Source organism: Guillardia theta (genome assembly GCF_000315625.1).
Source record: "Guillardia theta CCMP2712 unplaced genomic scaffold GUITHscaffold_196, whole genome shotgun sequence".
Lineage (NCBI taxonomy): Eukaryota > Cryptophyceae > Pyrenomonadales > Geminigeraceae > Guillardia > Guillardia theta.
In genome coordinates, this window is record NW_005434480.1 from 47,285 (window position 1) to 73,695 (window position 26,411).

The 26,411-nt window shown below is 56.1% G+C and overlaps 6 protein-coding genes across 6 annotated transcripts; 1 reads left to right on the forward strand and 5 right to left on the reverse strand.

Moving 5' to 3' along the window:
• Positions 1 to 77: 77 nt before the first annotated feature.
• On the reverse strand, positions 78 to 1,859 carry GUITHDRAFT_148185 (hypothetical protein; the record flags this gene model as incomplete). The annotated part of the gene is made up of 4 exons (XM_005819985.1): positions 78 to 94; positions 253 to 736; positions 968 to 1,503; positions 1,604 to 1,859. 4 exons carry the CDS (start codon positions 1,857 to 1,859, stop codon positions 78 to 80), a joined length of 1,293 nt encoding a protein of 430 aa, XP_005820042.1.
• A 708-nt stretch (positions 1,860 to 2,567) lies between these two features.
• On the reverse strand, positions 2,568 to 2,744 carry GUITHDRAFT_61151 (hypothetical protein; the record flags this gene model as incomplete). The annotated part of the gene is made up of 1 exon (XM_005819986.1): positions 2,568 to 2,744. A coding segment is annotated over one exon (177 nt), but the record flags the coding sequence as incomplete, so codon positions are not given.
• Positions 2,745 to 3,927: 1,183 nt separating this feature from the next.
• GUITHDRAFT_120758 (hypothetical protein) lies at positions 3,928 to 4,443 on the forward strand (the record flags this gene model as incomplete). Its single annotated transcript, XM_005819987.1, has 1 exon — positions 3,928 to 4,443. The coding sequence occupies one exon, from the start codon at positions 3,928 to 3,930 to the stop codon at positions 4,441 to 4,443; it is 516 nt and encodes a 171-aa protein (XP_005820044.1).
• A 694-nt stretch (positions 4,444 to 5,137) lies between these two features.
• On the reverse strand, positions 5,138 to 9,143 carry GUITHDRAFT_120759 (hypothetical protein; the record flags this gene model as incomplete). The annotated part of the gene is made up of 2 exons (XM_005819988.1): positions 5,138 to 9,087; positions 9,128 to 9,143. 2 exons carry the CDS (start codon positions 9,141 to 9,143, stop codon positions 5,138 to 5,140), a joined length of 3,966 nt encoding a protein of 1,321 aa, XP_005820045.1.
• Positions 9,144 to 11,305: 2,162 nt separating this feature from the next.
• Positions 11,306 to 23,706, reverse strand: GUITHDRAFT_120760 (hypothetical protein; the record flags this gene model as incomplete). Its single annotated transcript, XM_005819989.1, has 2 exons — positions 11,306 to 11,315; positions 11,471 to 23,706. The coding sequence occupies 2 exons, from the start codon at positions 23,704 to 23,706 to the stop codon at positions 11,306 to 11,308; spliced, it is 12,246 nt and encodes a 4,081-aa protein (XP_005820046.1).
• Positions 23,707 to 25,067: 1,361 nt separating this feature from the next.
• Positions 25,068 to 25,865, reverse strand: GUITHDRAFT_120761 (hypothetical protein; the record flags this gene model as incomplete). Its single annotated transcript, XM_005819990.1, has 1 exon — positions 25,068 to 25,865. The coding sequence occupies one exon, from the start codon at positions 25,863 to 25,865 to the stop codon at positions 25,068 to 25,070; it is 798 nt and encodes a 265-aa protein (XP_005820047.1).
• Positions 25,866 to 26,411: the final 546 nt, after the last annotated feature.

Consider the following 26,411-nt stretch of genomic DNA (forward strand, 5'->3'; position numbering starts at 1 on the left):
ACTTACACGTCGACGTCATCAGCTCTTGTATCCTGTCCTTCCATTCGCTTGTAACGTCGACCTTGATGTCCGTGCTCCTACCGCTTGATTGACTCTGCCAGTAGTAGGGAGGCTTCAGCACCGCGCGATCCTGCGCGAGAAGCAGCTTCTCTGTCTCAACGTCTCTCCCTTTTTGTTTGAGCTCGGCCTCGCGCTGGCTCAACGTCGTTAGCCCTGACTGCACCTGACGCTGCTGGTCTGTCAGAAGCTGACCTTGCTTGTTGAGCTCGGCCTTCTCTTTCTGTAGCTGCTCCTTCCTGGACCTGTCGTCGTCTTCGAGTTGCTTGCCTCTAGACATCAGGTCTCGCTGCTGCTCCAGCAGCTGCCTCTCCTCACGCTGCACGCGCTCCCTGCGCTGGTGCATCTCCCTCTCCCTCTCCTTCAGCTCGTCTTGCTGTGCAGCCAGCGCCTGACGCTCTCGATCGAGCCGCTCCCGCATGTCAGCGCGCTCCTTGTCGAGATGTTCGCGTTCCAGGATCATAGCATGGCTGAAGTAGCGGTGAGTCAGAGCCTCGACAGATGAAGGCCTCATGCTTGGATTGGAATCGATGAGTCTAAAAACAAGATCCTTCGCCTCTCCTTGTAGCCTGGCCACCATCACCGTGATGTTCTCTCGCCGCGACCCACTTGTCCATACCTCTGTCAACACCTCGAGCATCACCAACCCATACGAGTACATGTCGCACTTGTGCGAGAGCTGCTTCTTGCTCGTGGAAGGGTCCAGCAGCTCCGGAGCCATGTAGTAGGCAAGGGTTGCGGTCACTGTCGCTGCCAGCTCCCTCGCTCGGTCCTCTTGCTCCTTCGACACATCAAAGTCCGCGATCTGCGGCTCTGCACGCTCGTCCTTGGAAGTCATCAGGATGTTCCCGGGCTTGATGTCGCAGTGGATGATCCTATTTCGATGAAGGTGCTCCAGCCCCTGCAGCACCTGCATCAGCACCCTGTGCTTGTGCTGATCGCTGGGTTTGACATGCTCCACCCAGCTCGAAAACGTCCCTCCGACGAGGAGCGGCATCTTCAGGTATCCCTTCATGACTGATCTCTCGAATTCTCTCCTCTCTTCGATAAAAGCGCTGCTCAGCTTCATGATGTAAGGGTTCTCCAAGCGACGCAAGATGCTGGCTTCACGAAGGAAGCATCTGCTTCCCCTTGTGCTGTCTGAGAGTACGTACTCCTTGATGACATATTCTTCGTCTCCTTGTCTTACGAGCATAACGTTATGTCGGGCTCCCTTCTGCCCGGCCTGCGACAGCCGGTCAACCACTTTGAACATGTCCATAGTCTCGCGCCCAATCACAAAATCTCCGTCGCTCCCCCCTGTCTTGCGCTCCATGTCCTGCTTCAACTTGTTTCTGTGCTCAGGATAGTGACAGGCCATGCTCCACAGCCTGCTCTCCGTCCTCTCGAGCTCTTTGGCGCTTGCCACGAGCTTCGTATGGATCGCTTCTTTCGTCTGCTCTGAATCTTGGTGGGCGATTTCTTCCTTTGGCACCTCTCTAGGTCGGATTGGTGACGAAACATCTCATCTTCCAGGCGCTCAACCGCCTGTTTCAGCTCTCCCCACCTCCCCACCTATCCAGCAGACGCTGCGGGTCTTCTAAGCTCTCAAACGTCTTCTTGTAACTGCTCAAGCCCTCGACATCTGCCATCTGATCCAGCTCGAAGGACACAGTCTGTGCCCATGACAGAGCTCGCCTCAGCAATGACACCTCGTCTTCAGACACAAACGCTGCCTCAAGCGCCATGTGCGTCTCCGGTAGCGCATCTTCTAGATGGTTCGTGTCTCTGCAGCTTGTAACGGCGAAGCTTCCATCCAGCATTCCCACCAGCTAGCTCCATTGCCTGCTTGTACTCCAGCAGACGAACCTGACAACCGCCTTCAAGCGCAGCTTCCAGCTCGTCAGATGCCTGTATTAGATCTGTCCTCGTCTTGTTCCGCCTCTCTATGCTCGCATTTTCCTCCTCTTTCGCACATCCCATGACCTCAGCTTGTCTGGTATTGAGTTCACCCTGCAAGGCCCGCACTCTACCCCAAGCCTCCCGCATACGCACATACGCCTCGTGGCCCCTGCTGCCCAGCAACTCTACCAAAGCAAGGACATGTGCGCTTGCACTCCTGAGGCGAGCTCATTGCTGCACATCTTCTCCGTCAGCTCATGAAGTGAAAGCTTCGCTACCCCCTGCAGGCCTATGGATGAACCATGCCGCTTCGCCGCCTTCACTGCAGATCGCAGGGTAGTGCTCTTGTCCATGTTGGTGAGAGCACGCTTTCGCCGCATCCAGTCCTCTATCTTGCTCGCCAGCTCCTCGTCCTGCCTCTCTCGCGCTGCCTCCGCCGCTGTTCGTCCCAGCGAGTCTCGCAGCTCCCCGAGCTCTCCGCCCCCGACCTCCAGCAGCCTCTCACAGACAGACCAGACGCCTCGCGCCGCCTCCGCGTGCAGCGCCGAGCCATCAAGCATATGAGTCTTGAGAGACACACTAAATACGCCATCACTATGACCCCCACTATGACCCCCCTCCATGCTCACAAGGTCCCACACCCTCAGCGTATTGTCCCAGCTCCCGCTGACAGCCGTCTTGCCGTCCCCGCTGATCGCCACGCTCGTTACCCTACGACTATGACCCTGAAGACAAGCCTTCTCCTCCATGCTCTTGACGTCCCACACCCTCAGCATCCTATCCCAGCTACCGCTGACTATGGCCGTGACTCTCGCTGGTCCTACTGGATGCTTCTGCTTCAGTCGCTCTGCTCCTGCACTCACGGCCAGCGCTCTCACTTGGACCTCATCTCCTCTCTCGATCGCTTCGATCAGCTGCTGCCGCTTCCTCTCGTCCTCCTCCATGCTCTGCTGCTCGTCGTCGGAGACCTGGCTCATCCTCCTCCTCGCTCGTCCTTCAGCCCCAGCACAAGGGACCTCTTGTCTTCCCTCGCTCCTCTCGAGCAGACCGTCTGCCGTCCTCGTCGTCCTCGTCGCGCTTGAGCTTGAGGTCCGTAGGGAGGAGTCAGAGAGAGCGAGAGGCCTGTAGCAGGGATGAGCAGCGGGACCTCTGAGGCTTGTCTGACAGCCTTGAGCCTCTCAAACGTCTATCTCTTGTATGTCTGTTCTGTTTCTCGTATTTCTCTTCTTTGTCAGTCTTGTCACTAGGATGTCTCTCGCTTTTCTCTGTCTCCTTCTGCCTCTCTTCTGTCTGTCTTGTAAACATTTCTTGTTCTCTTCTACATCTTCTTCTGCTTTGTTACCACTCGCATCTATCTCCTCATACCTACCTCACGACGTATACTCTGTCTCTCTCCCTCTTTCTGCATCTGGGCTGCTGGTCGTGATTCTGCTCTTTCTCTCTTCGTTCTCTCTTCGATCTCTTCCCCCCTTTCTCATCCTCTCGTAAACATCCAATCCTGTAAACATCTCTAGATGTCTTCTGCTTATTCATCTTTTCCTTTCTCACCATCTCCCTCTCCCTTCCCTTGTCTTTCTCTCTCCTCTCGCATGCTCCTGCTTCCACCGGGCCTGCTGGATATTCAGCGTAACTTTCCCACCCCATGGACCAAAAACAAACTTTTGCACATACTTTCCAAACTTTGGCGCACCTACTCCACCAACCCATAATACGGGCTGCAAGGAACCCCGCCCACGACCCGGCTTCCCACCGCATTGCTCCCACGCTTCTGACCCTCCATACCCTCCGCAAACCCTTTCCAAACCTCCGCATGCCCGAAACCATCCCCACCTCCCGCTCCCCCTCCCCCGCCCTGGAGATTTGCGGAGACACCCCACCCCACCCTCCTCTCCTCAAGTCGAGAAACTAGAGGTACCCCCTCCCACGGCCAGATTTCCGGAGACCCCACGGGCCCTTGGCGTACCGCCCCCCTCCCCGGCCTTCGAGGGCATGGAGGTTTGGTGGACTCCTTCGTTCAGATGCTCGGCGATCAGGCTGTACCCCAGCAGAGCCTGTCGGTGTCAGACGGCGGCGCGTTCCTACTCCGTCACCAGCCGACCGTCCGTGCTGGACTCTACCTGGAGCAGCCTGGCTCTGCTCATCGTGTCGACGTCGTCGGCTGGTACAGCTGACATGTACCTCAACGACACCATTGCGGGCTCCTACTCCAACGGTCAGAAGACCGCACCGGCGAGCGCGAGCTCGTCGACGACTCCAGCAGGAGGTCAGAACATCGGAGCCATCATCGGAGGCGTCATCGGGGGCGTGGTCGGAGCCGCTCTGCTCGGCCTGCTCTCCTACAAGCTGCTTGCGCCCAAGGCTGTCGGCAAGGCAGTAGACGAGGAGATGGTGCCTGTCTACCTGCCTCAAGCCTATCCTGCCCTTGACGTGCAGTACGCCGCTGCAGCCCCGATGCCTGTTGGTACTCCAGCGTACGGCCAGCAGCCCATGGCTTACGGCATGTGAGAAACGCGGCTACTTGATGATCCGGCAGGCAGCGGCTGATGCTGCTGTCTGCCTCGTAGAGCTCGATACGAGCGATCCGTTTCATCGGATAAGAATAAAGTGAGAGTGAACCTGACGGGCCTGATTGCTCGTATCAACAATCAGAAGGGGGGAGGTAGAGGAAGGCAGGTACTAAAAAGAACCTTTCTGTGAAGGGTTGTGCAACATCTATCGGAGGAAAGGCTAGTCTCTACCCTCCTTCTTCGAAGCTATAAAAGGATTATCGCACCTTTCATGTGTGTGCCATGCCTGTGAGTGTTGGCTTGTCTCGTCTGTTGTGTGAGAATAAAGAGAGATAGATCTCCTTCTTGATGTCACCCTGCGGAGAAATCCAGCGCAAGTTCTTGCTGCAGACCTATGTTCAAGGTCGTAAAGCCTCGGGATGTGACAAAGAAGCAGAAATGCAGGAGCCGAAGCAACAGCAAGGAGGCAAACTGAAAATATCGCTCTAGCGGCAGAGCGCTGGGAGTGCTGGGGAGAGAAAAGACGACAGGACACAAGCACGACCGAAGTATGGGAACAACATGCGTAGTCACTGAATGCGTCATCGTTCTTTACTCACGAAAAAAAAGCAGGAGTGGAGGGAAAAGACAAAACGCGTCTCATGCGTTGAGTCGGATCATGAAGGATGCTTACCAACCAGCAGCTGGTCAGCTCACATGCCGTACGCCATGGGCTGCTGACCGTAGACGGGTGTCTGGAGCGGCATGGGGGCAGCGGAGGCGTAGTCTACAGGGAGAACAGGGTAGGTCTGGGGGAGGTACACCGGTACCATCTCCTCCACGGGAGACTTCACCACGGTCGCAGGGGCCAGCAGCTTGTACGCCAGGAAGCCCAGAAGAGCCGCGCCGGCAACGCCCCCGATGACCCCGCCGACAATGGCGCCGACGTTGATCGAGCTACCAGCTGGGGTAGTGGTGGCCGTGGTAGCGGAGGGGGAGGCAGGGGTTGAGGAAGGCAGAGTTGTAGAGACCTTCCTTGACTGCGTCTTCCACAAGATGAAGCGGCTGCTCGAGGAGGTCAGCCCGCTCAGCTGACCCCCGAGAGCTCTGGCAGCCACTGTGTTGTTGAGATACACCTCCTGCACGGCAGATCCGAGGGAGGCAGTGAAGGTCAGGGAGCAGGTGTTGGCGGTTGCTACCGAGTAGTCACACCTCGTCGCGCTGCCACAGGCATGAATCTTCGACGACGACAAGTAGCCGCTGCCTCCCGACACGACGGTCACTGTATTTCCATCGAAGTCGAGGACAGCTGGCTCCCCCCCCTCCAGGCTTGGCTCGGCATAGAGCCGACCCACACAGTCCGAGTAGACACTCGCTTGAGCAGCGTGTGTGGTAGCGTACGTCTGACGCTGACCGCGCACGACTGTCAGGGAGGAGCCAGCGACGGCTGTCACCAGCATGACCTCGTTGTCAATGCGGATGTAGCTGCCTGACGTTATGAAGGTCACCGACGCTGACAGCGTCACGGTAGTTGAGGTCGAGTCCAGCACAGCGTTTGACAGGGCAGCCGGAGATATCGTTCCCGATGCCGCCACCGACTTAATCGAGTAGCCCAAGAACGGCGAGTAGACCTTGGACGGTGCTCCCCACACGCTCCCTAAGCTTGACGACTCCTGGGTGATGCTGTAAGATGCCGTCACTCTGGCCGTCGATGACACGGAGCTCGAGAGCACGGGTGTAGTGGCGAGGGCCGTAGCGAGGGCCTGCAGGGTGACGCGGAGAGTCTCGCTTCCGGTCACGTGGTCTCCAAGCATCTGCCCGAACGAGTCAAGCACGTAGACCGGGCTGGTGCCATTGATCTTATTCGAGCTCCCCTCCAGCACAGCTGAGCGCGGGCGCATCAGGTCGTACCCGTCCATCCTGTCCTGGTAGTAGAGCGGGTCCGAGCTGTACTTGGCGGGGCTATAGACGACAGGGTACGAGACCGAGGGCATGATGAGCGAGGGGATCGCACCCGGGTACGAGGTCAGGGCAGGCGCCAGGTAGTTGAGCGATAGCACGGGGGCGCTCGGGAGCTTGGCGGGGCTCTGGATGACGGCAAGGCCGTCGAGGTAGAGCATGGGTGTAGCATCGGTCGTGTCTGGGTTGGTGATCAACGGGCGGGCATAGAGCCCGGCATTGCTCCCGGAGATCGACTGAAGGACGCCCGTCGCCCCGATGATGGTCGACATGAAGTACTGCGCCCCGATGGAGAGCTCGATCTCTGCGCTGGCGCTGTGAGCGGCTGCGGCGGTGCCCTGCTGGGCTCTGGCGACCGTGATGGTGCTGGTCGTCTTGTCCACTGCCAGCACCAGCATGACCTCGTCGTCGACGAGGATGTTTGTGCCCTGGGCTGGCATGGTGCCGGACACAGCGATCTGAGTAGCGGAAGCCGAGATGCCGGCAGACACGGTCTGCAGCAGACGTCGCCCTGCTGCTGTCTGAGTCGGGGACGATGCAAGAGCAGTCGTCGAGCTGCGCACGTAGGTCACAGACGATCCCTGGGCGTGGGAGGTCGCGAGCGATCCCTGGACGCTTCTGGTCACTCCGACGAGGTTGTTGGCAAGGGACGTGATCTGAAGCAGCTCCTGGCCGATGGCGATGACGTCATACTGAAACAAGCCGGTGGCGTCGTTGACGATGATGAACGTAGCGTTGTTGGTGAGAGGGGCGACGAGGATGGCGCTCCTCAGGCCGTAACGAGACGCTACTGACATCCAACCGCCCCAGGGGCTAAAGGGGAAAAACGACAAGGTGCCGAACTGTCCATGCTTGATGTTGAGCAGGTTGGGTGAGGAAGCAGTGACAAGGGCTATTTCAGGTACAACTGGAAACGCGATTACCATCTCAACATAGTCACCCGGAGCGATCCCGGTCTGAGAGTTGACGTACACGTTGTCGTGGACGAAGACGACATCTCCACTTGAATGAGCACGCGGCTGGTAACACCATGATAATCCGGAACATTGTGCTTCAATCGGATTAATTCCTCGTGTCACATTGAGCTGGTTTGAGGTCAAGACATCGTTGATTAGCATGAGCTCAGGGGAATCCTTTTTATTTCCGTTCATCTCTCCATTGTAGACAACGACATACTGGCCGGGCTGGAATCCGGAATTGTCCTTGACAGAAATGATAGTGTCTGCTTTATCTGAGATTGCGTCTGTGAGGTATGAAGGATTGCCGACGACTAAAACATATGCATCTTTTGCATGTTCAGTCCTGTTGGTGATGTTTGCAGGCTGAACCTCAAACGTGCTGGATGTCGGAGTAGTTGGAACGTAGAGAACTTCAGTATCAATGACAATGTAGCTCCCGCCTGGTATGCTGGAGTAACCAGATTGAGAGGAAGAAACGTCTGCAAGTGTGATACTGGTGGCGTCGCTTCCAACAGCCCCTTGCAATCGAGGTAGGACGGGAAGTTTTGTTTCCACATACGCATCAGTATAATATTTAGGAAGCGATGTTGCGCTTGAAAGTTTTGTGAGAATTGGTTCTCCCTTGTTCCAATTGTTTGTACCTGATCCAAATACACCGCGATCGACCGTTATCGACGTTTCGTTGAAATCCGTTACTTTGAGAATTTCATACCAATCAAAAAACAATGTCAAGTAGTCGCCGATCGCAAGGCCCAGGCTTGTTGTGTCCAAGGGGTATGAGGGTGATGATTCTATCGTGCTACTGCAAGGTAAAGTACATTTAGTCAAATCTGATGTCAATTTAAACACAGATGTCGCGATCGACACAACGGTACGAGCAGGCCAGGGATCCCGTATCGAAACTGTCGTTCCAAAGAGACCTCTTTCTATGCCCACAGTCGTGCCGGTTATAGATGTGATCTGAACGATCTCATGAAAATAATTGGAACCATCATCGTACGAATAATCGTACATGTGCATGTAAAGTCCAACTTTCATGCCCTCAAAAGAGATCACGGTCATCGACGTATCATCCTTTGCCAGTGGCGATGCCAGGGCTGTCGGCAGCAGAGTCACCGTCTCAAGGGTCAAAGACCGGTACTCAGCCCCGACCACGTGCGCTGCCGCTGTCGTTTGCGCCTGACCTCGCAGGACGGTGAACGACGTGGAGGTCAAGCTTGTGATCTTCATGATCTCCTCGTCGATCTGGATGTACATGTTGGCCGTGAAGCCTCTCGTCGTGAAGACAGTGATCGACGTGTCTGCTGCCGTCACGGCTGCCTTGATTCTTGCGACTGCTGTCGTGGGGTTGTACAGCCCGACGAGTGAGCCCGCAGCTTGAGCAGGTGTCTTCGTCCCGGCAGACTGAGAGTAGCCTCTGTACACGCCCAGCTGCTTGTTGGTCACGTCCACACTCGCTACAAACATGAACTCGTCGTTGATGGCGATCGTATGTCCGACCTTAAAGCCTGAAACTGACGCAACGGAAACCGTTTCCAGCGCTCCTGCGGTAGACGCGGGGATGGCCTTCTCCAGTGCCGTACCGGGATAGAAGAGCACCACACTTGCTCCCGGTAGATGTTGTGCTGCTGTCGTCCCTCCCAGTGCCCTCTCACTCACTGTGATCGAGTTGCCCGTGACTTGACCGACCTTGAAGATCTCCGCGTCAATCAAGATCAGGTCTCCTGCCTTGAACAACGATGCGTCTGCGACCGCGAACTGGATGTTCGTACTCTTATATTATACTTGTCGATTCTAGCATTTTATACGTAACATTATGCGAGGCAACACTTAGGATTGAGGTTCCTGGCTGATAAAAGCATTCATATGCCTTTCAGTGAGCATTACACGTCGACTCATGTTCTTACGTTCCCTTTACAGCATTTTAAGATGCATGATAGGAATTGCGTTCAAACATATTTGAGGTGTGTCGTCTTGTGCAGCATGTGCTTTGCTACTTCTTGATACCCATGAGATCCCGAGGTGTACAGCATCTTCCGAATGTGTCTTGCTGTTCAAGAGAACATAGACAAGTTTGAGACGCATGAAATCACTTTCTCTTTTTCCTCTGATAGCGCTTTGCTTCTGGGAAGTTCAACAGTTGACCTCTTGAGGTCAGGAACTGACCAGTGGGCAGAGGTTCTGTGAAGATATCAGCAACTTGCCCATTCGTGTCAATTGCTTCCAAGGAAATCTGCTTGTTTGCAACGCACTCTGGTATGAAGTGAATTCTTCGCTTAACATGCTTCGATCGGCTATGCTGACGGGATTCTCGCTGAGTTTGATACAGGCGGCGTTGTCTTGGTAGCGTAGTGAAGCTACAGCTCTGTCCTCTGAGGAGAAGCAGGGGATCGTCCGTTGTTTGTATGCCATGAACTCGAGCAGAAGAAACGAAGCATTTGCTTCTTTATCTTATCTGTTTGATGTTCTCTTGTATTTGCTCAGACTGAGTGTCTCGTATGGGAAAACATCCTTTTCACGAACCAAGAAACAGCCCCAGGGGTTCATGCTCAGCTGGAGAGGATTCAACAGATTCTAGAATGAATCAGCGGAGGAGAAGATGCTTTGCAAGGTGCTCGAGCATGCACAGGTTGGCTCCATACTTTGTTTGGATCTACCCGGCTGGGTCTACAAGAGATTTTTACATCCAATTCATCGATCCCGTAGGAAACAGAAACGCTACTCAACAACGATTGAAACAAGAATGCAAGGGAAAACAAGAATGCAAGGGAGGTGTAGCAACTCCTTCAAGAAAGTTACCGTGTAAACCATGCAGTAAACCATGCACATGTCTTTCCTTCTACATGAGAAATGGAAATAAGAGAATTGGATAATTATGTTTAAACGAACGCGTGATCAGCGTTTGGTCTCCTTTACGAGAGCAGCAAGCGTGTTGTTTGAGGGTGATTTACTTCTAGCGTTCTAATAGCTCACATGAAGATAATGACGATTCGTCAAGTAAACATAGAGACTTGTATCCTCTGATTCTCTATCTTCTCTTGTTCCTACTCCGTAACGAAAACATAACAAGCTGAGCTGGCCTTTGAACCGCTGGGCTACAACCTACTTGAGTCAATAAATCCGACCGACAACAAAAATGAATGATCTATCTCGACTGATGTATCTCGACTGATCTATCTCGACTGATGTATCTCGACTGATGTATCTTGACTGATCTATCTCGACTGATCTATCTCGACTGACTGGTTAGACAACGCCATCTGAGCATCATGATCAGGCTCTTTGGCAATGCAACACTCTCAAGACTGCGTTGGTACCTGCCAGATTCCGGTCAACAGCAACTATCAACTTTCGAAGTCAAGGCGGCATGTACGTCAAATGGCGAGATTCCATTCGTTGCTTCGACCAGCGTCCTCGTGCGGCAACAGGCTGAGGGTGTCGATGTTACAGAGGTCTAGTGATCCGGATGCAATCCTCGTGGCCTATGTAAGCATTGTTCGAAAGTCTTTGGAGAAATGAAGCAAAGATTGAAGCCCTGATGAGTAATCGAGCAAGTAGCGGGGTAACTTTGACAAATAAGTGCGCTTCTCCTAAGATCATAAGGACATCAGCATAGGCGATATCGTCACTGACTGTGTGTCTGCCAGGGTGGACTGGTCAATTGACGGAGGTTTGAAGATCATGGTTACTTGCTTTATTCTAGCCCGAGGTACATATGCTCTGTCATTAGAAGGTACTCAAGTCTGACCCAGCACACCCCGACCGGCAGTTCGAGGCAGCAGGAGAGAGCTGGTAACATCTCTTGTCCATTCCTCATAAGGATGGCATGTGACCAACATCATTCTGCCCTAAACCCTAAACCCTAAACCCTAAACCCTATGACGTGAACGTAAGTCAAAGATCTGTCGTTCCAGCGAGAGAGAATGCTTGACAGAGAAGAGGTCGAATTAGTGCTCGTGTACTTCATCCCAGACTGCGGGACAACAGCAGCATCAGCAGGGCAACTGAAGTGAGTGCGGGCAGCAAGATTCCCTGAAGACTAGAGACACGTCGGCGGGCGTAGCGTCCTTCACCTAGCAAGGCGAAGGCTCTGGGAGGGGAAGAGGAAGAGAAGCAGGTGGAGCCAACGTAGGAGGCAAAGAAGGATGCACTTTCTCGCCGACGGCCTTGGGCGTGATGAGCTTGTAGGTGAGCAGGCCGAGTAGAGCTGCTCCTACCACGCCCCCGATGACGCCTCCGATGATAGCTCCGATGTTCTGACCTCCTGCTGGAGTCGTCGATGAGCTCGCGTTCGCTGGCGTGGACGCTGCTGCTGAGCTTGCAACCGCTATTGTGGACGCTGCTGCTGAGGCCCCGACGAGCACAGCAAGCTTGCGCGGGTCTGTCTTCCATGCAAACATCCTGCTGCTGGCAGACAGCAGAGCGGTCTTCTGACCGTTGGAGTGGGAGCCCGCAATGGTGTCGTTGAGGTACATGTCGGCTGTAGTAGCTGACGACGTCGACACGATGAGCAGGGCCGGGCTGCTCCAGGTAGAGTCCAGCACGGACGGTCGGCTGGTGACGGAGTATGAGTACGGGCCGCCGTCTGACACCGACAGGCTCTGCTGGGGTACAGCCTGATCGCCGAGCATCTGGCCGAAGGAGTCAAGCACGAACACGGGCGAGCCTGGCTCATGAGGGATCGGAGAGCTGGCGTTGATGGCGTTGGAGCCGTTGGTAGGAGACAGCAGGGAGCTGTCTGAGCTCGGGTCATACCCGTCCATCCTGTCCTGGAAGTAGAGAGGGTCTGCTGGGAACCTCCAAGGCTGGTACGTCACGGGGTAGGTCACAGTCGGCCTGATGAGTCTCTTGGTGAACTTGTCCGTCAGGTCCACCCCGAGGTAAGTCTGCTGGACGAGAGGGCGGTAGGAGTAGGCAGCTCCTCCGACCGCCTGTCCTTGGGCGTCGCCGTCGATGAGCCTGTTGAGGCACAGCTGGAAGGTCGGCCGGCTAGTCACTCCGGCTCCTCCAGACAGCACGTTGACGCCAGACACTGCGATCACTCCAGCCGCGTTCATGCTGTACACAGGCAGAGCTGAGAAGCCCGACGAGCCCAGCAGACTTGACCTGACGTTGAGCTGCCAGGAGAAGACCGCGTTGGGGATGTTGTAGGGCGTGTTGGTCACGTGAGCAGCCGCCGACGTTCCTCTCAGCCCGCGATCATCCACCGGGACGGTGCCTGAGGCGGGCTGCCGGATCAAGATGATCTCCTCGTTGAGCTGTGCCCAGACGTCTTGGTAGCTGGTGGAGGCCTGCAGGATCGAGCTGGGAAGGGCGATTGAGCCCTGCTGTGCGATGTACCTCAGGTGCTGGTCGCGCCGAGTCATAGGAGTAACGGCAGAGACTGGCGAGGACGTCTTGGCTACGGGAGCAGTCCATGTGACTGATGCTGCGAGCTTATGAGGGGCAGCAGCGGTGCCTGCTTGAGCTCGAGAGACTTGGAGGAGGTTGCCGTTGAGGTTGTCTATGGTCATGACCTCGTCGTCGACGACGATGCTGTCGCCGGCTCGGAACCCGGAGGCGTCGAAGAGGATGACGCGCGTTACGGTCGAGTTGATGTCCAGAGCGAGCTTGGACCTGGCGAAGCTCTTCTTGGAGACAGGCAGCAGCTGATAAGTGAAATGTGCGTCTCGAATCCACGAATCATCACGTTCTGTGCCATATTCTCCTGAGGTGAACTTGAGGCGTACCTCGTTCTGAGAGGACGAGATGACTTGTGCTGTCCCGCCATAACCGCCCCCCGACAACATGACGCTGTCACCAGGAAATAACGCGTCACCGTCGAGGACGTCAAACTTCTCGTACTTGAATAAGATTGCTTTGCCTTGTTTGAATGTGGTTTGGCAAGCGAATCTGGAGCAACTGAAAGAGATGACGTCCATGGAGTAATCTCCGACAGCTGTGACTCGGAACAAACCATTCTTGTAATAAGGTAATCCCCACTTGTCCAAGTCAGCCATGCCGATTCTCACGAGGTCACCCGGGGAGTAGAAGTCTGACACTTGAGTGGTCAAGGTGATGCTGTAGGTATCCAGAGTATCTGACAGTGAGACAGTCGAGTTGAGGAGCCTCAGACCCTCGACCTTCGTAAATCGATGGTTAAAATTTAGATTCAAATCCTCGTTTGGTGCAAAAACCTTGGTTGCCGTGATTTTGCTGTCTGTAGTGTTGATAGCTTTGACTTCGAAAGCTGCATAGCCATCGCTCACAATGTCACCAACTGCAAAGTCTGATACACTAGATAAGGGCACCTCACATGGGCTGGTACAAAACCTTTTAGTCACTTTACAGGTTGGAGGATACTTCAAGTAAGCAGGCTTTGCAATGGTATGCACCAGCGCTCCTGCTAACACGCTGGTCGCCTGTGAACTACCCCGATAGTCAGGGATCATTCCTCGACGTACACTGCCGTCCGACTGATACTCCATCACCTCGAAGTACACATCATTATCCCAACCTGGAAACGCCCACAGCAGATCTCCGGCTTGCAGTCCGTAAGTGTTTGAGAAGTTCGCGATGGTTGCCGTCTTATCGATTTCCTGCTCCAGGACTCGTGGGCTGAATAGATAGTTCACTGAGATCCCTTCGTAGAAAACAAATTTGCCTGGATTTGACTGAAACTGAGCTCTTTGGACCGTCAGGTTCTGGTAGAGATACCCCGATACCGTAGCCGTCTCAGCGCTCAATACCAACATCGCCTCATCAAACAAATCATAATAATCAAATACCCGCAGGTAGTCGCCTGGCTGAAAGCCTGACGACTGCGTGTCCTTCACTGGGTCCTTCAAACGTAGAACAGTGTCGCTAAAGCTGATCGTAGCCAGCAGAACCATGTTTGACCTGTAGATTGACCGCCCCAGGCTCGCCCCAGTTGTCAGCTTCACCAGCACTCCCGTCGGGTGCGATGACGCAGATGTTCCTAGCTGGGCTCGCTGGACGGTAAGTGTGTCGCCGGATATCGAAGTCACTGCCATGATCTCGCCCAGCACCTGGATGAAGGCCCCCGCAAACAACAGGCTCGCGTCCGATACAGTCAACGAGGTTTGATCCGCCGTCACGGCTTCCTCCAGCACGATCGGATACTTCTGAGACAGTCGCACGTACCCCACCGCCTTGAATGCGGCATGACTGACTGCGATCGTCCCCTCTTGTCCTCGAAGCACAGTCAGCGACGAGGCTCCTACGGCAGTGACGTACATAACCTCCTTCTCTACCTGGATGTATCTGCCCGACGTGAACTTGGCGGCGTTTGACACCTCAATGCTGGTCGCGTCCCTTGCGACGCTCTTGAGCAGCACGGAGCCCGGGTTGAAGGTCCTGACAACGGTGCCTGCGGCGAAGGTCGAGGCTATGCTGGAGTTGAGCGCGCCTCGAGTGACCGTGAGAGTGCTCTGCTGGACGCTGATCGCGTCCACGAGCAGGACTTCATCCACAAGCCGCACGTAGTCGCCCACCTGAAAGCCCGACACTGACTGCACCTCCAGCACAGCCGACCTGGAGCTCTGCAGGAGCCGACGAGCCGCCTGGTCTCTGAGAGCCACAAGAGTCGTGACAGGGAAGTTGCTGAACGAGCCGTAGACTGCGTTGATGAAGCCGGGTCTGAGCAGATAGTCCACGCCGGTCACCTGGCCCGCCAGGTTGCGGACAGAGCTCTGATCGAAGGACAAGTCGCCCGGCCAGTAGAGAGGGCCCGGCTGAAGGGCATCTGAGCTGGGGCTGTCGGTGAAGTAGAGTAGAATCTCCGCGCACGGATACGCTTGTCCTGCATCCGATGGAAACTCGAGCTTCAGCGGGTTAGGCGTGCTGGGAGAGAAGCCAAAGCCCGCGTTGAGCAGGACTGGCTGCTGGGTCCGAGCATCCCACCCGATGGCTGCCAGCGCCTCATCAGCGACCACGCTCGACAGCGAGGCATCAAGCACTGTCGACAGGTAGGAGGGACAGTTGTCGGCCGCGCAGGTATGGGCGGGGCAAGGGAACGTAGCACATGCGCTGCACTGCGAGGAGCCGGAGCAGGAAGGCAGCGGGTTGAGCTTTGCTTGCGAGTAGGCGCTTGTGCAGAGTTTGGAGCCCGGGCAGAGAGACTTGACAACAAACGACCCGCTGCTGCAAGTCGGCTGGACTTTTGCGGCCCCCTGGTTGAGCTCTGGCAGCGAGATGTTCCTCACGAGCTCGACCCGAGACGCGACCATCCCACTTCTCGGGTAAGCGCCAAGAGTGGGAGCTGGGCATGCCGGCAGCGACCCGGACGAAAAATCGAGCTTGATATTCGGAGCGGTCAAGTAGCCGGATCCTGCGTTGATGACTTTGAGCACGTACTGGTAGGGAGCAGCGTCGGCAGCGAAGCCCTTGCTGGCTGCTGTCGAGCTCGCAGACGGGCCGTTGGTGTAGGGGTCCGAGCTGGTGTCGATGTAGTCGAGCAAGACCTCCGCCTGCACTCCACCTGAGGGAGGAGGCTCCACGAGGACGCGCGGGGGCTGACAGAGCGAGGCGGACGCGAACGCCTCGTTGGCTGTGATCTTGAAGATCAAGGAGCCTCGCGGGCCTTGGAAGCCCTGGCTGCGTCTTGCCGTGTAGACGTTGCTGGAGGAGTACGCCGACGGCCCGCTCGACACGCGCATCTGCAGCGTCTTGCGCGTCCTGTAGTCTCCTGCCGCTCCGTCCGCCGGCGAGCAGACTTGCAGCCCGTCGCGGTTGCTGGGCGAGAAGAAGGCGCTGGTCGCTACCGACTGCTCGCACGAGCCCGAGCACTCTCCGCTCACCGTCGCCTCCACCTGAAGCTCTGAGGCAGTGCACACCTGGTTGGCGATGGAGTTGGCGTTCTTGTCAGCACAGGCGCTGCTGGAGCATCCGCTGCAGCTGAAGGTCGCGTTGGGTCCGGAGCCCGAGCTCTGGTATCCGTATCCCTCGTGGGTGATGAGAGCTCCATCGAGAGTCAGGCCTGTCTGCTGTGCCGCAGTGCCTGAGGCTATGACGAAGCCCGAGTAGACGTTGGTGCCCTGGTACGCCGTGTTGAGCGAGAAGAAGGATGGCTTGCAGAGCGTCTGCTGGCTGCTGCTCAGGTCCGCAAAGTCTTGTCGGTAGCTCTTGACCGCCCCTCCGACGCTAAACTCCACGTCGACAACGATGGGGATATTGGCGTACCCTTGACCCTGCTGTACGATCTCGTAGCTCGGAAGGCTCGCGCCCGCAGCTTGGGAGACTTTGATCTTGAGCGCCTGCCCTCCTGGCCGCTGCGGAGAGCTGAACACCAGCACCGACCCATCGCAGCTGAAGAGATTAGTCACGGTCGTAGGCCCGTTGTAGTGCACTACGCCAAGCTCCCCGTTGACCAGCCTCGACCCCGAGACAGGAAACGACCAGGTAGGGACCGCCACGGCGTCGGCATGAGCGTCGACCAGACCGTTGGCGTTGATAGCTGACGGGCTTATCTTGACGCTTGTGAACCCGAACGCAAACCCCGACACCCCCTGCTGCGGGACCGTCACTGCCGTGACTCGAGAGCTGTTCCACGAGCCGCCTGCCCTCAGCATCGTCTGCGTGACTGCAGTGCTGCAAGCCTTGTTGAAGCCGACCACCACCGGCGAGTCCATGGTAGAGCGGAAGGCGGGAGCCTTCGACGATGACGTCAGCAGCGCCGACTGCATGCCAGTGTACGAAGAGGCTCTCGAGCCGGCCATGTGAACGTCTGAGGTCACGAAGCCTAGGATCGCCCGGGCGCTGCCGTCTGTGCACGGCAGGGTCACAGCTGGCGGATACTCGTACCCGGACCCCCCGTCGATGACCTCGATCGAGGTGACGCCGCCGTTGGCAGCTGTTTGAGCCCTCGCGGTCCTGCCTGAGGGCGGAGGCTCGATGGTTATGGGTCCTGTGCAAGACGACGGCGGTAGAGACGTCACGACTATCGCAGCCACGTATCCTGTTCCAACCTCAGCGTTGGACTTCCTCGCATCGTATCGCTTGTACAGAGCGACCGCGGGGAAGACGGTCGAGTGCAGGCCAGTAAGGGAGTCGAAGTGATCTCGCTGGGGGTGGTACATCATCAGGTTGGAGTCAGCTGTCACCCGCAGACGAGAGGTGAAGTTGTGAGACAAGTGCGCTATGGCAAAGGCGTCACAAGGCGTGTTGGAGCTGGGGTTCGTAAGCGTCACGGTAGGCGGGAAGAAGTACCCTCTGCCCGCGCTGGTGAGGGAGATGCTGGTGATGGACCCTCCGCTGACAGTCGCGACTGCCGTAGCCTGAGAGCATAGAGAGCTGTCGGACGGACAGACCGGGGTGTTGGTCAGCCCATCAGTCACCCCGTCCTTGTCGGGACTGGAGATGGTGACCTGGACGTTGGCGCTGCAGCTTGTTCCTGGAGTCACGATCTCGATCCGCTCGATGCCTGACCTCTGCCCCTCGAGCATGAACACGCCCGACAAGCGCCTGCCAGAGGTGCAGGTGCCGTAGAACCTCCCGGGTCGGAGATAGCCCGAGCCCCATGTAGAAGGAGGAGCAAACACAGGCCCGCTCCCTCCGACGCTTGTCATGGTCTCAGCATGGTTGACCGTCACCCCGTCGAACGCCTGGGGTCTCTCGATGTCGCTTCCCTGGATGGTGCAGGTGTCGCCTGACGACATGGCACCGCCGAGCACAAGCATCCGCGAAGCAGCAGAGCCCGCTAGCCCGACGTTGCGAAAGCTGACGGGCGTCGCGAACTGAAACCTCGTCCTCTCTCGGATGGTCTTGGAGGCGTCATCCGTAGAGGGAGTGACGAACGCGTTGGGGTCGCTAGGGACCGACTTGAACCGGTAGCCGGGGATGCTGATGCTGACGCTCTCGCCCTGTCGGATCCACTTGCCCTTCGCCACCTGCAGCTGCAGCTGCGTGTAGATGGTGTAGGGCTTGTTGGCCAGGTCGATGCTCCTGGGCTTGTTGCCCTTGAGGTCTGCCACCCAGTAGACGCCACCTGCTCCCTGCTTGATGACGTACTCGCTGGACCCGATCATCGCTGTCATGCCGGTGTACCGACCGACCTGCTCCTTGGGCACGACCTGACAGTCGCTCAAGAAGGAAGTCGGAAACTCTTCAGCCACCACGAAGCACTGTCTAGCTGGGTTGTAGTCGAGGATAGACTGGGTGACAACGGTGCTCGTCACGTTGGTCAAGGAGACGTCAAACACTGGAAGCTCAAGCTGCTGGACTGTCGAGGGCAGGCCGACACTTGGCTTGAGCGAGGTGGTGATGGTGGGGATGGACGTGTATCCGCTGCCTTGAGACGTCAGGCTGGCACTCGCCACAGAGACAAGCACTCGCAGCTGGGTGTTCTTCCCAGACACGGTCGCATAAGGATATCCGGAGTACAGCCCTGGGGCAGTGACATGCACAGCTGGGCTGGTGCTGTAGAGAGAAGAGATGGTAGCATTCGCCGGCAGGACTTGGTACGTAGAATCGAAGACGATCGTGTCGCCTGCTGCCAACAAGCTGCCTGACACGTACTGGACTCCCACCACCTGGTACAGCAGCGTCCCCGTCGCCAGATCGGTCGCACCAGATGCCACAAAAGTCGGCGCGGCTCCTGATACTCCCGAGCTCTCCGAGTATCTCCCGTTGATGACCACAAGGCCCCCGTGCCGCACTCGCACGCTTGTGACCTGACCGCCGGCTGTCACCGTGTGCTGATTGTTGCGGCACTTGAGCTGCATGCCGACATAGTCCGACGGTTGAAGGAGGTTGACGCTGGTGTTCCTGTAGCAGATGTCCTGTGTGTACCCTAGAGATGACGAGGCTCCGTTGGTCACCTTGGTCAGCACCAGCGTCTTCGATGGACCCCCGAAGGTGATGTCGCTGTCCGGAAGGCTCCACGGGCAGGACACGCGGCTCCAGCACAAGTCCTTGTTCTTGTTGTAGCCATCGTCATCCCGCGACAGCACAAACAAGCCGTCCACGTCTCCGTCTCCTGACCGATGCCTGTTCCCGTCCGCCACCCAGCCGTTGCTGATGTATGCTCGAGCGCGATCTTCCTGGTAGTAGTTGAGCTCCCACTCCAGCTGCGTGGTGAAGGTGGTGAAGGCCGGGTTGGGCGACGACGTCACGCCGAAGATGGGACCCGTGACAACGTCGTAGGCAGGCAGGTTGACGAGGAGCATGTCGCCTTCGTAGATGTTGTGCTCGGGAGTGACCGTGAACACGACATCTCTGCTGGGCTGCTCCTGGAGCTGCATGCTGGACCTTGCTCGGACCTCAAAACCACTGTCTAGCGTCGCAGGCACAAATGATGAGCCCGACGTGACCGTCAGAGCTTGAGCGCTGGCGGCAGTGCCCTGGTTGACCAGCTGCAGCTGGACTGTGTAGATGGAGTGATCGTAGACGAACGCTTCTGCTTGCGCGCCGCTCCCGGAGCCCGAGGGGTCGACGATCAAGACTTGAGGACGCATCGTGTAGCCTGAGCCAGGCGCTGTCAGGCTGATGGACGTCACGGTACCGGAGATCACCGTCGCGGCTGCTGAGGCAGAGCTGCCGGCAGCAAACACTACCCCAGCAGCTGTGCATGTCGGCTTCGTCCAGAACTCAGCTCCAGGCGTAACGTCGCATAAGATCACATTAGCAGACTGATACCCCGACCCTCCCGCTGTGACCTCCACCTTGTACAGGCCCTTGGATCGGCGAGCATTGACGTTGTAGAACGGGTCGTAGACGGAAGATGAGTACTGCGTTGACGCCCCGGTGTACGAGATCTGTATCGTGTTGTCGAGGTACTTGCATACGCTGTTGAACACAGCCGGAGGCGCTATCCCCTTGGCGCGATGCTTGTTGGTAGCGGCATTGACAACCTGCCCGTTCCTGGCTATCGTACATGGGATGTCCGATGATCCAGCGTTCTTCATGCTGATGAACGATCCGACTGTGATAGTCTGACCCGAGGCGAGAGGATAGTTAGGCTGTAGCTCCATCGTCAACCAGACTGTGCTGCCTGTCACATTCGATCCCGACCTGATGTTGGACGATATGAACTTGCGATCTGAGATGTAGCCCGCACACCCTGACGGCTCAGACGTGTAGCCGGCTACCTTCCTGGTCACGTCATTGTTGCAGAGATACGACTGAGCTCCTCGGTACACGGCAGGTGCAGACGGTGAATCTACTGTCAGCGAGACCTGAGGGCAGGTCGCTTGTCCTGTCTTGACGTTGGTGAGCTGGAAACAAAACTTGTACTTGGAGCTCTGCTGCAGCGACTGTGACGGGCCCAGCTGAAACTGTATCGTTGACTTGTCATACGTCGCGTAGTTGTCTTGCGGGCTAGCCCCAACTGTCTGGAACAGCCCGCTGGTAAGAGGCGATACCCCATACTCATCGTACAAGGCTACTTTGGTACCGGAAGAGAACATGTCCAAGCCCGTCAGAGTGAAGGTCGTCGGCGCATTGATAGACTTGCTGGGTCTCAAGGTAATGCAAACAGGGTTGACAGCTCCAGGAGCCGGACTCAACTGCCCGATGTCATACTTGTTGAGCAGCTGCCTCGTCAAGTAGAGAGCGTGCAAGTCTTTGCGCATCGGCGAAGCCATGAGCTGTGGGCTCGACAGCTTGTTCTCAGCAAACTGACATGACACGGAGACAGAAGGGCTGGCCTGCTCCGTCACGCCATTCGTCAAGGTGTAACTCCATGCATACGTCCAGCCAGCATGCATGCAATTAGACGGTCGACCCTTGACAGGCAGCTGGCAAGCTCCTGGAGCAAGGGTGACTACAAGCTCTCCTCGAGCTTTATCCCAGCTTGACTTCTGGATGTTGGGGAAGTACTGGTCTGTGATGGCAGCAGCAGACAAGGACGTCACGGCTGTGTCTGCTCCTGTGAGACCAGAGATGGTGATCTGAGGACTGTAGACGGAGCTCAACAGGTCCATGTTAGACCTCAAGGTGACGGTAATGACGTTCTTCTCCTGCACGACCGAGGTTGACTGGGCGATGACTCGAGTCAGGAAGCTGTGATCGTACGTCTTGAGCACGCACACGTCTCCGTCTGTCTCGCCGTCTTCGAGGGCTCTATCGACACGGTTCTGCACCATGTTGACCGTTTGCGTGACCAAGCGGTTGCCAGGGCCAACACCAGAGAAGCTCATGGTCACTGATTGACAAGGGTTTGACACCTTGGGGTTCTTCAGCCTGAGAGCGAACACAATGTCCTGCTGCTGAGGGATCGAGTAGTACGTCTGATTCGCAGCATCGTCCTGGTTGACGGTCAGGACGGCTGATCCAGACGACCAGCTTGTCGTATGATGGAGTGTACCTCCCGTGATCTGGTCGATGAAGTGAGCTGTTGGCGGATCAGACTCGGGCTGTAGCTGCATCAAGCTCCAGTCGTATGACGGACAAGCCTTCACGAACAGCGCTGTTGTCGTTTGAGATCCCTGTAGGCCTGAGATAGTAATCTGGGCCAGGTTGTTCTGACCTTGGGTGTTGGAGAGCGTGGAGACACGAAAGTTGCTTCTCAGCGTCACGCAGATGTAGTTGGCAACGTCAGGACGGGTAGTCGATTGTCCGATCTTGTACTTGATAAACCCAGGACTCAGCACCGTACCGACTGTGTTGCCGATGTTCTCCACAGCCTCCGCGCTCACCACGTCTCCTCCTTTCTGCATACTGACAGTCATCGAGCACGCCGGGTGAGCCAAGTCCAGGTTCCGCCAAGTCCATGACAGAGCGTAAGTACCGCGAGCAACGAGACTCAAGCTGCTCGCCACAGTGATCTTGAGAGGTCCCCCGCCACTCCAGTCCAGCCTTGAGCCTGGCCAGTAGTCCGCGAGGTCGACCTCGGTCGGGTTTCCAGTACATGTGTCGGTCAGCGGCGTCCCGCCGTTGAGCCTGTTGCTGACTAGAGAGACATAGGCTGAGTTGCTCTGCGAGCCACAGAGGCCCTGAATGCTGATGACCGACCCTACCTCGACGTTGAAGTTGGGCCGGAGCGTCACAAAGAGGTTGGTCAGTGAGCCAGGGTCGCTTGAGCTTTGAAACATCGACACCCTCAGCTTCTTGCCCACCACCTCCAAGATCCTCGACGACGAGTCAAACGAGGTCGGCGCAACCGTGATCGCTACAGATTTGGGTAACGTACAGAAGTCATTGGTCAGACACGCCTGCCCGGACATTGACACTTTGAGGTCTCGAGACGACTGAGGGTTGGCACCCGTCACAAGACTGAAGGAGAAGGTCAGCACCTCTCCAGCTTGGATGTAATGCCCGGGTATGAGCTGAAAGGTCAGGGTCCCGTCAGCCTTGAAGTCTGCTGAGCCGACGGTGTTGGCGGTGGTGGAGGTTCGAAACCTCGCAGGCATCAAGTCCTGCACGGGGCTTGAGCCTTGGCATTGACACTTGTTCTGAAAGAGCCGCACGGGCTGACTGGTGGTCGAGGCTCCCGTCAGTCCGGTGAGAGTGATGGTGGTGGGATTGACGCCAGCCGAGTAGAGGGTGGCCGAGCTGATCAGAGTGACGGTGATGCAGACAGCTTGATTGGGCCCATCGTTGTTGCCTGACGCTGCCGCATAGACGAAGGCTGGAGGAGCTACGGTGCCGACGGCTCCTGCGCCTTTTCTGGTAGGGATGGGAGGCAGGTCCGTACCGAACCTCACTGAGCGATACTGGTCGAAGGGAACTTGATACACCAAGAGATCGCTCGTACAAGGCGTCGACGGAAAGTCACTGATCGCCCTCACCGCACAGCCTCGTGAAGATCCAGATGCCTGATACACGGCCACATTCGCTAGCTGATACCAGTGCTCGTCTATCCCTCCGATGGGCGGGAGAGGGCCCAGCCCGTTCTGCTTGCCGTGGACGTCATAGTTCTGATACAAGGAGACCTTGCTGATGTACACGCCTGTGATGGGCTGCGATGAGGACATGAGGAGACGGAGCGTCTCTTTCTGTGAGTCCCAATGACACATGGAGAAGGAGTTTGCTTGGAGCTGCTTGAGATCGAAAGCATTCGACGAAAGGTCCTGGGTGATCCCAAAGCATCCTCCCACCCCCGGACCAGCCTCGAGCGAAGACTGGCTTGACACAGAGAGACCTGCTGCCCATGGCTTGGACACGCTCGCAGATATGGTGACGACTTGACCTTGCTTCATCCACATGACGCTTGTCTCCGCGCTGCCAGATCTGTATGCGCCGAAGATGTTCGATCCTCCTGAAAAGCGCGGGAGATAAACTTCGATGACGGTATCGGATGCAAGAATGTCATTCCCTTCGCTCCAAGCTCCCAGCGACCCCCAGTAGATCTTGAGGTCTGTCGCTTTGAGATCCGAGGCACCTCCTTCCATCTGAAGCTGAGCCGTCTCAGCGACTGTGTACTTCATTCCAGACTGCAAGACGACAGCAGCATGCGCAGGACAGCTGATGGAGAGGAGGAGCAGCAAGATCGCCTGAGAAGAGGTCAGCATGGGAGCTCGTCGCGAGCAGGACAGCAGCACCGGCAGCCCAGACATGTCAGCGGGGAGGGAGGGAGGGAGGGAGGGAGGGAGGGAGGGAGGAATGGCACTGGCGGGAGGGAGCGAAAGAATCTTGCAAGCCTCCACCCCTCTCCTTATCCACCCCCTGGGTTTACTGGGACTACCCCCTCGCTACCTAGTTGTACCAGTCTTAATAGTACCGTGCGCTGTACGGTCTATAATTATAATCGAAATCGAGCTTTTTCGGACAAGAGCATATCAAGGGCTCGTCCGTTGATATGCCCCACGAAGTCTAAAAAAACCTGAAGTGGAATTACTTTTCATTCATTCGCCTTGCAAAACAAGACAGAAAAGCTGACAGAAAAGTAGCTTTTGAGAGGACAACCTGCAGACAAGCAAACTGTTGCACATAGAAGAAGGCGAAAACAATGTTGTTACTACGTGAAAACTCTAACCAAGGTTCTAGTTCAACAGAACAATTTGTTGTTTACATGAGATTGCCAGCATTGGACTGTTAATCATGAGCTCTCATATCATGTAACATGATGTTCAGCTACAGCGCGCTTTCTCGGCTACAGCGCGCTTTCTGTTGGAAGCCAACAAGCAGGCAGGGGCAGAGGATGGATGAAGTCATCGGGTGGGGAAGAGGCAACGGACTGTACTAGGGCCATGCATGGAGAATGTTGATATGCGGTTGAGTAAACTCTCCATGTTCATTATCCACTGTCAGCAACGCGAAAAGAGATCTCTTACAACAAGTATGACTTGACCTTGAAGTACGTGTAAAGTACGACCACCAAACCAACGCAGCTGCCAATACCTACCAAGCAGGCAGAAAATGCTATGAGGGCTCGTTGTAAATCATGAATGCTGGTCAATCTTGGGAAATCAACATATAGAAACAGCAACAGTTCCAGAAAGGCCGGGGGAGGGTGCCTGATACATTACGTTGTCTGCATTCGTATGTACAATACCGACAAGCAACATGTTGTTTACCGTCTCTCGGTCTATGCAACATTGCTCACTAGGACACACATGCTCAGAGAAGGTCAAGCCCGATCGCGTGAACGGGACGATGACACTACTGCTGTGAGCTAGGATATGAAGCTTATTCCCCGCCACATGTTCCCAAGCACAGTTGGTAAACTCTCCAATCACTTCCACATTCAACATTCAAGATAAGGCTGATGTTAGATAATGAAGTCGATTCTGCATATTTAAATAGGTACAGCTCTCAAATGTCCAAGAAAGATCATTTCCGCTCTCGTTTACGACGGTCTTGGTTGCACATTGACAACTTGCGGCAGGATTGCTGAGAGGCCCGGCAGCACAGGTAGCTCTGACTTCCCCGTGCTGAGGACGATAAGCTTTGGATGGGGTGCATGTCCTACCGCTTTGAACGCACTGAACTTGCCTCCCATGTCGGGAGTTGTGGCATGAGACTCTGTCGCTTGTTGGATCAGAGGTTCCGACCTGCTCTCATCCGAAACTTCCGCGGAGGAGACAAAGCCGTGCCGCTTGAGGAACCGGAAACACCACCCTGAATTGGCTTCGAAACCTGATATTCCGAGGCTGAATGCTGTCTTCTCAGCAAACATGCGAAGCATTAACTTCCCGACGGTGTCGCTTCTCCCAACAGTTTTGAAAAACTCATGCGCCTTGCGCTCCAGCTCAGGATGATGAGCCGAAGAGCATCGTTTGATCTTGGTTGTGACCCCAGCCCCAGCGAGCTCTTTAAGCTTTCGCACATTGTTCGGTTGCAACAGTTTTGATATCGCTGATCTGCTCTTGCCGTAGCGCTTTGCCAAGCAAGTCTGTGAGACGATCTTGGTCTCGTAGCAATGGATGATCTCGAGCTTCTCTGCCAGGGTCAGCTTCTCGGATTGGGTGGGCCTTGCATTCAAGGTCTTGTTCGCTTCAGCCAACAATGCTGAGGTCTCTTCATGGTCAGAGGGGCAGGATGACGGCAAGTCCTTCTGGCTGGTCAAGCTCTGAGGCTGGATCAGGCAAAAAGCGCTTTGAGATTGGAAGAGGGAGGGGAGCAGAGGCATCGGGCAGGCCTGCATGTTGTACGTCTAGGTGGTGTCTGAGGTGGTGGCAACTTGAGAGCAGGTTGGAGGAATCTATCAAAAGAGATCAGAGGAGCGTTGAGAGCGCGACGGACTGTGAGCTACGAGCAGACGCAGCGAGGAGTAGCGACGGGAGCGATGAGCGAGATGGAGGGAAGAGAGGTTGGGAGGTCTGGGTAGAGCACCGGCCTATGGATGGTAATCTTTAGTCCTCGTGAAATGGCCCTTATTAATTTGAAACTTTGGCCGTGTCGAGTTCATGGGAAGAAGACGCACAAGCAACCGGCTCCTCTAAAGATATCATCGTGGGGCATATCAACGGACGAGCCCTTGATATGCTCTTGTCCGAAAAAGCTCGATTTCGATTATAATTATAGACCGTACAGCGCACGGTACTATTAAGACTGGTACAACTAGGTAGCGAGGGGGTAGTCCCAGTAAACCCAGGGGGTGGATAAGGAGAGGGGTGGAGGTTGCAAGATCCTCCCTTGCTCTCCCCTCCCCTTCCCCCCCTACCCCCCTCCCTCCCGTCCCTCCCTCCCT